The sequence below is a fragment of the Anoplopoma fimbria genome, chromosome 6 (assembly GCF_027596085.1).
Source record: "Anoplopoma fimbria isolate UVic2021 breed Golden Eagle Sablefish chromosome 6, Afim_UVic_2022, whole genome shotgun sequence".
In the NCBI taxonomy this organism is placed as follows: domain Eukaryota; kingdom Metazoa; phylum Chordata; class Actinopteri; order Perciformes; family Anoplopomatidae; genus Anoplopoma; species Anoplopoma fimbria.
This window is the reverse complement of record NC_072454.1, coordinates 21,897,364-21,910,041: the sequence shown is the minus strand read 5'-3', so window position 1 is coordinate 21,910,041 and position 12,678 is coordinate 21,897,364. Positions and strand designations below refer to the sequence as shown.

The window sequence follows — 12,678 nt, the reverse complement described above, 5'->3', positions numbered from 1 at the left end:
GCCCAAGAAAGCTGTCACCCATCTAGCAAATAAAAAAAGTGCTTGGATGAGTGTGTGGATGAAGAAATAAGTTGTTAAATTGTTTTAATTTACTCTGGCTCTCTACACTTTGTTAAGTTACTACTCAACTGTTTGATGCAAAACCTCAACTCAGTGAGTCCACGACTTGCAGTTACTTTGTTTACTTTAATATGAAAGTTAGCCCGCTACAGCGGCCACAATGGCAACAGTTCACCTAAAAACGTCCGCCATTCAGCTATTGTCGTTGATTTGAACGGGAATGAAGAATGTCCTGACTACTCCTGTATTATTTGTACGAGAATAACGTTCAATAACATCTCAATTCCTCTCTCCATCCCTTTTCGTTCCCTTCCCTTTTTGTTTATTTGTCACCTATGATCTTCTATAGGACTCTCTACAGTCTGTTTTATTCTTCTTTAGCAGTTTTGCCTTGGTAAACAACTTTGATATTCTTCTTTCACTTAGGAGTTGCAAATCAACTGAGCATACATAAATAAAAATAAAATGTTTGGGTAAAAAAAGGTGGAATTATGCCATGAGGTAAAGAAAAGCTACAGAAAGAGGTAACGTGCATCAGATTTGGAAGGTAGAAGTAAAGATGTTTCGAAATAATCTTGAAACTCGATGAACCTACTGAGAATTACGTTAAAAGCAGAGGTGTAGTAAGGATGAAGGAATGCCCAGAGTCCCTCTATGCATTTAAGATTGAGTGTAGCTACATCCAGCCAACATGGATTTATTAAACCTAATACCAATAGAAGGTATTTTGGATTGAAGCCACCACAAAAATGCCTCTGAAATAACTAATAAGATGCCAATAATAAAACAAAAGATACAGGTAACCCCTCATATTCCAGCCCTGTCTGCTAAACGTTACCCTCCCCTTCAACCAAACTGTATGGTCAATTACGTTTTGAGGGAAACATATTTTTTCTTAGATTAAGTTTGTTTTTGACGTACCACAACTAGGTTTCTAATCAAAGTCGGTTGAAGTACACAAAATGAGGAGGTTGGGGTGGATATAAGGACACTTACAATGTTTACTGAGGGAATGAATCAAGAGAGAAGTAGAGTGATTTTCTCATAGACTTCTATACAATCTGATTTTATTTTGCAACTTGATGAGTTGCCCCCTGCTGTTCAGTAGAGAGAATGCACATTTTAATACACTTCTGCATTGGCTTCACTCGGCAGAACCGGAGGTTGCGGACAGTTTTTTTGTCAAAACGTAATTGAGAATGCAGTTTAAAAGTATGGGGAAGGTCATTTTGTTGGAGATGGGGTTATATACCATGAGATTCAACTTGATTTACTTGACTTCATTACTTGATTTTAAGTAGTTTAATGGCTTCACACAAATAACCAATGTAGTATTGATCAATAATCGATCACACTGGCTCTACTGTATATTGGTCCAATGGTCTTGGTTGGGCTGTGAACAGAGACCAGGGGTTGGGGCAGACACAGTGAGAGCCATGGATCAGGAAGTGAATCCTGCGGCGCCGCAGCAGCAGGTGACCTCACTGTGACCTTTTAGATATTGCTCCCAGGAAGTGCGCGTGTGTGCTCTTAACATTATCTGTTAGCGTGCAAATGTGTGGATGTTTTTCGTGTAGAGATTACAAGAGCGGAGATGGTGTGTGTGTGTGTGTGTGTGTGTGTGTGTGTGGGCAGGTAGAGTTTCACCCACCGGGTCATGGAGTCTCTGAAGGGGTTTTCTTCACGGTGTATTTAGAGAAACAGTTTGTCCTCTTACACGCGGTGGAGCAACGTTGATTTCTCTATCGAACCACTGGATTTTGGAGTTCTTTTTTTTTTTTTTTTTTTAGGCCTCTAACTCTATTAGCTGGGATTTGTAGTTTTTTAACATCTGGGCCGATGGGGGAGGAAGCTGCACCGCTGACTCCCAGTCTGTAAGTACTGCAGCCAAAAACAAACGATATGGAATGCTTTGGATGTCATATCAGGTTAATGCTCTCTTATTGAATGTGAGCTATAACACTGTGAAGACATTCTCTATCTATATGCTTTTTCCTATTTATGCCTCCATCCTCTGTGCATTTTGATGGATTGCCACACCCATATTTGGAGTAATATGCTGTGTCTAAACTCATATGTATAATTCCATCACTTTTGTCATCTTTACTTTTTTTCTAGCTGATGAGTTGGGGAAAAGTGCAAACATGTAAAAGGAGCAGTTTTACTTTTATTCATTTTCAATCTCTCATGTACAACCACTAATACAACCCTGTCCTCTTCTTCTATCTTCCTTTCCTCCTTTTCTTCCCGTCCTTCCACTCTATCCTTTCTCCTCTTCTCTTCATCATTTCCCTCATCTTTCTGTTTAGCTTCTTTCCCTCTTCCCTCCTCTCCCCTCTCCTCTCATTTCTTCTCCTCTCCTCCCCCATTGTACCCTTTGCCTTCTCCTCTATCCTCCCCCTCTCTACTCTCATGTCCTTTTCTCATCTCCTTTGGTCTCCTTTCTCCTCCTCCTAACCAACCCTGTACACTTTCTTTTTAACCCTTCTTTCCTCTTTTTGTCGCCTTTACTCCTTCCCTCTCGTCGCCTTCTGTTTCCTCTCTCCTCTTCTCTCGTCTCTCCTCCCTTCCACTTTGCCCCTCTTTCCTCATTTCTCATCTCCTCTCCTCTCTACTTCCTTATTTTTCTTCTTCTCAGATTTGCTCTTTATTAGTATGAATGTTAATGTCACATTGTTGTCTAAGTTGAATTTTATATTATTGAGCTATTACATTTGACAAGAAAATAAAATAAAAAAGGAATTATGATATAACAAACACACACTATCCTTCAGAACATATATACACACAAAATGATTGAACTCAGTCTGAAGGAGGTGTAAAAGCAAATACATATTGTGTAGCCAGGAGAGCCGTTTTGTTGCTGATGTAAGGAAGTTTGTCTTCTCTTGGCAGCCATGTTTTTCCTTGTGCGTTTCAACAGCTGATTGTGTACATTGTCAATGTTTGACACAGCTTTTTTATTAGCTAGAGTGGTGAGATATGGGTCAAGTTATCAAGTTTGTGTTATGTTTGGGTTATTACAGTTCCATAAGTCAGATAGTTCTTTTTTAGTATAATTTGGTTGAGTTGAATTGTTTTTGCCAATTTGATTTAAAGCAAGGTAGTGAAGTGAGTCGTCTCCTTTCCTCTCTCACTTTTTCTATTCCTTACCTTTCTGTCGGTATCATCCTCTCCATTATCCTCCACCTATACCATTATTCCCTCTCCTCCCATTTTACCCCTCTCCTCCATCTTTACTCACTTATTGTCTTTGCGGTCATTTCTTGTCTTTTTCTCTTACTTTCTTGTTAAAACGTCGTGTACAGAATATGTCATGTATGGGATGTGTACATTTTTTTTGTTCTGTCCCCCTGCCAATTTTCTAATGTGATCTTAACTGATCTGCCCGCTCAGATTTAAGTCGGAATAGCTAGACTACAAAATAAAAAAACGTACATCTCCTCTGACTCTGAGCCCATCAGTTCTGTGTCTCCTTTGGTCTGTTTCCCCTCTATTTGCTACCTCCTCAATCTCTACGGTGTGAAATCCAATTAATCAACATACTGTAACGCCTTAGATAAAAACCAATTCTCTTCCCCCTCTCTCTCTCTCTCTCTCTCGTATTGATTTGAGTCCTCGTGTCTGCAAAGCAGCCTGAAACAATAGCGGACACAAAAAAAGTTGATTGCACCAAAACACACAAACAGCTCTCAGAGCAGTGATATCGACTGGACTTAATGTAACGACTGTCTCTTTTCGCTCTCTGGTTTCAGGTCACTTCTCCCTCCCCTTTATTTACAGTCAGTCACAGTTTATGGAATAACTATTTAATGCTGAAACTAATGGCCTCAAAAGAGCTGTATGGAGTTATGATTTTTCATCCCATTTCTTTTTTTTATTACAAAAGATGCAGCAAGATGTTTATTTCTTCAAATCGTTCTATTTTTAGCCACAATAGCTATTGAAATGGAAAGTTTTGTTGGTTGGTTGTTTAGTAAGCAACTATTGGGTGGATTGCCTTGAAATGTGTACAGACAGCATAGACTGTATATTAGAAGTGGACGTAGTCATCGTTACGTCACCTATTGGTTTGTGCACTGTCGTTTTGAAACCTGGAGTTTGGCGATTTTGCTGTCACCATCTTGAATTACGGCTGTAGCCATGTTGTTTTTTTCGCATCCAATAAATGGAAGTGACCATATTTAGAATGCGGAGGAGTGACGTAAAGACGCGGTATACGGTCTGGTAGAGGCAGCTGCCTGTCAATCACAGTGAGCCCGCCCTAAAGCATACTCTGCTTTATGATCTATTTGACTCTAAATGGACCATACATTACAAAATGAACATCATGCTGTATTGAAGAAGACTTCAAACTAGAGATTGAGACAATAAACTCACTTCTTTTTGCAACCAGAAGGGTCGCCCCCAAGTTTTAACACACGCATCGGCTTCACTCGGCAGGCAGACAGTCATGGTTGTATAATATATATATGTGTATATATATATATATATATATATATCATTATCTACATGATTGAATTGGTGCAGACATTCCTGGTTCCCAGAAAATAAATTTCAATCCCCCTGACTTTTCCATAGCCCCACCAACAGTCATGACATTTTTTCAACTTTTGGATTAATTTTGAATTAATAACTTTGCAGATCCCCTTACTTCCTATCTAGTGCAATCATTTGTTCAACATTTCTATTTGTCCAGTACTCTGTTTTACTACCAAACTCGAGCAAAAATAACAAAATTTCCATTAGCCTCAGATGTACATTACTTTATATGCTAAATACAGTGGATAACGTTATCATGCTAACAACTTAAACCAAGGTTGTGACTTTCCAATATCAATATGTGAAAATTGTCTTTCTGAGCATGTTATCATGAGGGCATTAACATTTAGCTCAAATCATGGCTATGCTTAAGTAAAGCCTCACATGGACGCTAGCATTGGTAACACATCACAAAACACCCACAACCATAATGCGTCATGTGAGCTAAACCCACAATACAACTTTAACTAGTTTGGATACACCATTGTGTTATTTTTAGTGTGGACATGAATCAATTTTCCATAAAGGCAATGGTCTTTCAAGAGCAGCACATCCCAGTTACTGTACCTTGACTTCATCTGTCTGTATTATGCATTTGACCTTGAATATTTGGTGTCTTTATAATAAGTACAAATCAATTGTCTTTCAAATGCCCAACATAAGGCTTGTTTTATGTATTCCCACACTGGGTGTTTTTGTGTTGATTAGGGCCAACCCCTCTTAGTCGATTAGTCCATCAATCGGTCGTTTTGTTCTAAGACGGCTGAGATATCTTTAGTCCAGTAGTACTCTTTTATGTATTTCATGATGAATTACTTATTTCCTAGACACTTAAGAAAACAAATCTCTAGAAAAGACAAGATTTAAAGTGGTGCTTCTGTTGAATTCCTTGTGGAGAAACTCAATTTTACATCAAATTAAATCAACCAGTTCTTTGTTAGTTGACTTAGAATTTCTTTGGACGAGGACGACCCCAGCATCAACGTTCTAATTCAAAAACACGATCAACTTTCAAAGATTCCAAAGCATTCATGTTTCCATCCTGTTTTATTTTATCCCCAGAGGTATCCAGCAGCAGTTGTCCAGCTACAGGGAGACGGTGATCCGGCAGGCCACGGTGGCAGCAGGCTCGACCATCCACCGGGACGACGCGCCGACCTGCGGCGTCTGCCACAAGACCAAGTTTGCGGATGGATGCGGGAACCTGTGCTCGTACTGCCAGACCAAGTTCTGTGCCCGCTGTGGGGGGCGAGTGTCGCTGCGATCCAACACGGTAAGCGAGATGGAAGGGGCCATGGCGATGGACCACATTGTGTAGATGTAATCGGGCAACATTTTCATACATATCCTGTGAAAATCGTAAATGATTACATCGATGTCATGTTATCATATTTTTATCAAAGAAACAATTTGGAGGGATCGACAGCACTCTAATATCCATTTTGATGATGTTGGTGGAAAGCGCTGTCCAACACATTGATTCAAAAAATCTTCATTCGGTTTTCTACCGGGTTAGGTTGATATGACTGGGAAGGCCACAGCACATGATTCACATTATTTTTATATTCATCAAACCGTTCAGTGAGCCATTGTGCCCTGTGGATGGGGTGCTTTGTCATCGTGAGAGAGACCACTTGCATCAGGATAGAAGGGTTTTAACATGGAGAGGATCAAGTTGATCACTCAGACAAACTTTGCTGTGACTCCTCCCACTACAGGGAAAACTATATGGAGCCCCAGAACCAAAAAAGGCAGTAAACGGCTTTAAGATCAATCAAAAAGCTAACTAAATTCAATAATGAAAAACATTTTCTGTTAGAAGAAATATAAAGCTTGTACTTTTCCTATAACCTGTAATCAGTCGGTAAGAAAATCGTAAGGTAAAAAAAAAAAAAAAAAAAAAGGTTCCCTTATCCATAAATCAGTTGATAAAATAAGTTTTACATTTACATTTTTTACAAACTAATTGTTTATCAACTCTTTCTTTTTTTAAATCCATTTTATATATTTAATTTACAGGATTATTTATCAAACATTCAGTATCATGTTTGACTCGTCCGATAATATATATATATATATATATATATATATATATATATATATATATTGTTTGGTAGTATATATATATTGTATATTGTACTTACTTTGGGCAGTTTTGGGCCAATCATTTAATTTTTTTATCTAAATTGTTCATTTATTCATGCTATAACAACAATGTCAAATCCTCTTAACCACCTGTTGTATCAGTTGGTCCTAATGCAAAAGTTTATACCTTAAACAAAACAAACAAAAAAAGTTTTGCCAGTTCATATCCATCATTGAATCCAAAATCTCCACTCCATAAACGCATACAAAGTGCAGCTGTGTCTGATCGGGCTATAGCAGGGCCTCAGGTGTTAGAACTTAGGTGGAGGTGATGAGCCATGCCACATATTTATATTTATATATAGTCTTTATGTGTGTCTATTTTAAGTGTGTAGTGTGCTGTGTATGTGTGTGTGTACAGTATCGACACCCATCCTGTGTGTATTACCGTGTATTTACGTGTGCCTCCACCCTTGTGTGTGAACGCGGTCCATGCCTGGTTTTGTGTGTGTGTGTGACCCAGGCAGGAGCTGGTAAAGGTTAATTGGGCATTAGAGTGAGCTGTGGACGGATGGGGGTGGTCTCCCACTCTGTCTCGGTCTCCCAGGGGTTCCGGAGGTGCCCTATACACACACAGCAGGGTGTAGGTGCGTGTGCGCTGGCATCGGGGGAGCCAAGCCTTCCAAGGAAATAAGTGACGTCCCCTCTCCCGCCACCCTCCCCTCCCGAACATTGCCGGCGTGGCATTTAATGACCTCACGCTTGCACAAACACACACTCGCTCAAAAGTACATCCTAATTAGTTACCACCTGACATGGGGAGAGTTCAGCTGTGGGGTCCTGGGTGGTGTGTTGGGGCGGGTGGCAGCTGCATTCAGCGCGAGAAGGTCTTTGAAAGGTGGATTTTGCAGCACTTGTATACACACACACACACCCATACAGAGGCTTTGTGCAAAATCGACACGGACTTCTATATATTTGTACATATCTATTTATTAATATGATACTGTTGTTATTGAGTAATGGTAGCAATGTGTTTTTGCAGTGTTCATTTAATTACTTTTCTCATGAAGATAGTGTGAGAGGGGACATTGCGATAACTAATGATGAGAAAAATAAATGAAAAGAAGATAATACAGTTTAGAAATATGACCTTATTGGTTGTTTGTCCAAGCACTTAAAAGAATAGATTTAATATTTCACGAAATAAACTTTGCTTGGCATCGCTTCTGTTTCTATGTATTTGTTAAACAAACAATATAAAACATGTTCATAGTGAGCTTTACAGGTTTTGGTAGACATATATAGAAATTTTGAGAAAAACTGGCTAGCTGTTTCCCCCTGATTCTAGTCTCTCGATAAGCTAGGCTTATCGCCAACACATCCAACCCTTTGACAGAAATAAACACATTTCTGCCAACCAACCATCGCACAGCCCTTTTTGAAAAAGGAAATCACTGTTAAAGTTGGTTAGCCTGTTAATCCTGTTATTTCCTTCTTCTAAATCAGTGGCGAAGAACACCGGGACCGAAATGTTGAGTTCCCGGTGTTCTTTGGTTCATTCAAACTAAATTAGGACTGGTGTGTTAGCTGCTTGCCAAATGAAGTAGAGCACACAAGGCTAAATTGCCTATTAAGTTACCATAAAACCGGAATTGACAAGCAACGTAGGATTCAGAAGGCCAGCTTAATCCACATAAAACGTACCGAGGCTACATCACACCTATCAAACTTTTCCGAGAACAATGAGGGCCAAACAGAATCAACGTTTATTTGACCCTGGTCTAGCTTTGCTAAAGTTTTATCTACCAGCCCAGCCTATTTTTCAAAATTAGCACAACTTGGCGGAAACCAGCCCATTCTGGCAACAACGTTAACATAACTTCACCTGTATCTCTTATGCTCCGTCTGTACGTGTGTGTGGAGAGGCAACTCACTCGTTAAGACATGAGAGGAGAGGATATTTATGTTCACGTGAAATTCTAGCAGCGTCGCTGATAATTCTTCATATTTATATATATTAATATTGCCTATTACATTACATTACATTACAGTCATTTAGCAGACGCTTTTATCCAAAGCGACTTACAATCAGTAGTATATTACATATCATTCACCCATTCACACACTGATGACAGGCTACCATGCAAGGTGCCACCATCAGACTCTAACTAACATTCATGCAACATCCAGTCCACACCGATGGCAAGCCTTCGGGAGCAACTTGGGGTTAAGTGTCTTGCCCAAGGACACATCGACTGCCGAAGCCGGGTATCGAACCACCGACCCTCTGATTGGAGAACTACCTTGCTCTCCACTACGCCACAGCCGCCCTGTCTATGGTGTGTGACTTTGACACCAGAGACTGTGACTCGCATCATGTCTCGGACTACCAACAGTTTATTTAGTTAGTTGTTTAGGCAAGAGGATTTGTTGGAACATTTCAACTCAAATCTGGCAGTCAATTATAATCGGTAATTGTAATGTTATTGGAAACTGAAATATCTGTGTTTTACAGTGTTGGTTGCTGGTACGGCTGTAGGATCATTGCCATGCTTTCAGATATCATCTTTGCTCACATTCTCTCTGTCTTTCTTTTCATTATACATGGATGGCTGACTGGGCTGCAGGAGGACAAAGTGGTGAGTGCTGTGTTTTTTTGTGTCTTTTCTGGACTACATAACTCTGCCTGCAAACCTTTAAGACGATCCATCTTAATGGTTTCAGACAGTGTGTATGTATGTACCTATCAGTCTTTCTGTCTGTCCATGTGTCTGTAATTATCACAAGTTGTGCCAGTAGAAGCAGTAGCGGTAGTAGTAGTAGTAACAATGAGTAGAAGCAGGAACCTTCGCGGTTGACAATTTCCACTACATCATCTAGATTAAAACAATCCATTCCATCATTACTCTCTTAACTAATGAACCAGTATCCCAAAATGTCCCACTATTGCTGTGCTTGGGTGCTTGAACCCATCAAACCCAGACCCAAGCAAGCAAGCAAACCACAGCTATTCAACCTATTTCATTGCCACAGCGGGACAAGCATAGTTGGACTTGGACTTGGACACTTAACCATCTGTGCTGTTTCTTGGGGTTCGTGACACATAAGCCATTGGTGTGTTGGCCTACCTTGTAGCTGTAAAGAAAACTTCCTATGTTGTGTGGCCTGGTTAAACAGGAGTTCGGCAGAACCATCCGAAATAATACTGCTGGAGAAAGGCTCCCGGCGGACAAGCTTTTAACACCTTCCTCTGCTTGTGTAGTTGTCTCAGGTTTAGAACCTTACTTGGCCTTGGCCGCTTTCCCTCAGGGCAGCTGCCAAACCGGCACTTTGATGATACTTGGCTGGGATTGAACGCCACGGCTGTCCAAGAGTGCTTTGGTGTGCTGTACATAGCAGTCTCACTCCCTTGCTAGAGCTCCGTACAACAACCACTTTCTCTAAAGAGGAAAGTTTTGGCAGAATGGAGGCCTTATGTAGCGCTGGCTGTATAGCTGGACATGGATTCATTTAATTACTTGGGGATTGATTAATCTTGCCTGGCACAGCGGTCCAAAAATGCAAAGTTACTCTGCCCACTTTTTCCACTCTACTCAAGCGTAATACTCAAAGTTAAAGTGAAAGTGTTGGCAAGGACATTGCTGTCCCTGTATGATATGTAGCTTATTGGTGGGACGGCTATGTTAGTGGATTTCCAGGTGGTCCCAAGAAAAATTAGGAATAGAATATTTTCATAAATATAATCGAGTAACTTTTTAAAACCTTTTTTCACCGAACCTGCAATACGTGATTTGATAACTGCAAACTACTTGATAACTTGAAACAGTGTGTCCAGTCATTTTTGTTTGGAGTGTGAGCTTTGTTTTCACAATTTTTTCGGCTAACGGATCTAGTAAGAACACTGAATACTGTGTTCAAGCTGGTGCCCTGTTAATTCGAATTAAAGTCAGAAACACATAAAAAATCCATACCTAAATAAAAATTGGCATCTTTATTGACAAAACGGCAGTCTCTGGGCTCTGACTGAGCAAATTGTGCTAATTGTCGCAGTTGACTTTCTAGCTTATACAAGTCTGGTTCGAAACCTTAATAACGGGGGTTTTACAACAGAGAGCCGAAGTCTTTATACCACCTTTGTGGGAGCTGTTTTTCTGTTAGCATGTATCTTAGCGTAAGCCCTCTTGAAGTTTATTTAAAATATTAAATATGTTTCTGGGGTTAACTCTCCATATTGTAAGGTAAATGAGTGTCTACTACTTAGAATGATTAGAGTTAGAACCCTTTGGGATCTGTACGGAGTTAGACAACAATTCATTTGTTAGCCGTTATACTGCCAAAGGGACAAGTACTCGGACAGCTGTGGACACAGTAGATCTGTTTATACTGTCTGTCTCCATTCCACAAATGTTCAGCAAACTGCTACGTAGCATTCTGCTCCACGAATTAGCAATGCCGGATGTAGGCACTAAGCGTCAACCCTACAAGTCTGAAAAGAGAAACCAATGTGGAAGTGCCTTAAACTTGTATTTTTCCTAACTACCATTTATTTCCTCTGTAAACATTGTGAACATGAGTTCATGATCTCAATTGCTAGTATTAATTCTTCTTAAATACAGCATGATGTTCATATAGTAAATTTAGAGTCAAATAGACCATAAAGCTGGGTATGCTAAAGGTCATGGCTACCTTGATATTGACAAGTTGCTACCGTGGCATTTTCAGGTCTGGGAGGTGTCAATGTTTTCTTCTTCAAACTTATACACTTTCATAGTGTGTTTTCAGTTCATTAAGGTTGATTGCAATCTTTTTGGGTTGCCTAAAAAAAAATATTTTTTAGCTTTCAGTTGTGTACATAGCTCCAACCTCTCGTGTCACTTATGGTAGCAGAATAACAAAAAGGTAAAAAAAATATCTGAAATTAGTCTACACGTCCACTTCTTATATACATTCTATAGTTCATAGTCTATGGTCATTCTTACCCTCACGGACACGGAAAGTATAACTGTGCCTTTCATTGTTAATGTTGATTTTTTTTCTTATGCAATACATCCACTCATGCCACATGGAGTAAACCACACAATATACTGTCAAATGTTGTTCTAAGGCTCGATTTTTTTATTATTTGCTTGATTAAAAAAGTTCTGGGACACCAAAAAAGAATATGAAAGCTTAATGGCTACTACATTTTCTTTCACCAACATCCTCTTGTCTTTATAGCGTATTCATTTTGTGCACTGGATGACCTGCGATGAGTGTGCTGTCTTGCTTTCAAAAAGAACATCTGTGAGAGCCGATGATAGAGAGATAAATAAAGTTTTAATAAGCATAACGATATACTGTGTGTGGTGCATGCAGCCTGGTGTGTGGTGCTAATGATATTCAGTGCTCATTATCTGCAGCGATGGCTGAGCTCTCGTGGAGAGACGAGTGTGTGTTGTTGCACTGGAGCCAAGTGTTTCTCACAGAAAGGGCCACTTTTGAAGTCTTGATACCTCTTCTCATGGGAGACACAGGAGTGTTGTGTGTTTCTTTTTCACACACACACACACACACACACACACACACACACACACACACACACACATGCTTACTAACACATCTCCTTTCTCTAATTGTAATGTCCAGGCATGTATTTCCGTGGGTGTCTGTGCTTTTATGTGTCTATAACTCACACCGCTCAGCACTGGTAGGTAGCTGTTTTTAGACTGGTTCTGATTTAGAATTACTGGCATAGCTGCCTTATCCACTGGTGTTTCCAGTCCAATGGTGCTGTTAACCATAGCTATGTATCCTCATAAAACAGTTCACATGATATCTAACGGAAGGTTATCAAAATTTTCGTGCATTTTCCAAAGAAAGTCATGCGTCAATTTCCGGTTGTAGGGTCTTTTCAAAATAAAATGCCGTCTTCACAGCAAACAACTATGTTAGGTTTAGGCAACAAAATGACATGATTAGGTTTAGGAAAATATTGTGACTTCTGAGTAA

General features: G+C 39.9%; 1 protein-coding gene across 1 annotated transcript in view; it reads left to right on the top strand.

Moving 5' to 3' along the window:
• The window catches only part of LOC129092396 (regulating synaptic membrane exocytosis protein 1-like), an 86,664-nt gene that overhangs the window by 21,388 nt on the left and 52,598 nt on the right, over positions 1 to 12,678 (top strand). Inside the window, 2 exon segments of the mRNA XM_054600337.1 lie at positions 5,665 to 5,875; positions 9,318 to 9,329. Coding sequence (XP_054456312.1) covers positions 5,665 to 5,875; positions 9,318 to 9,329 — 223 coding nt within the window.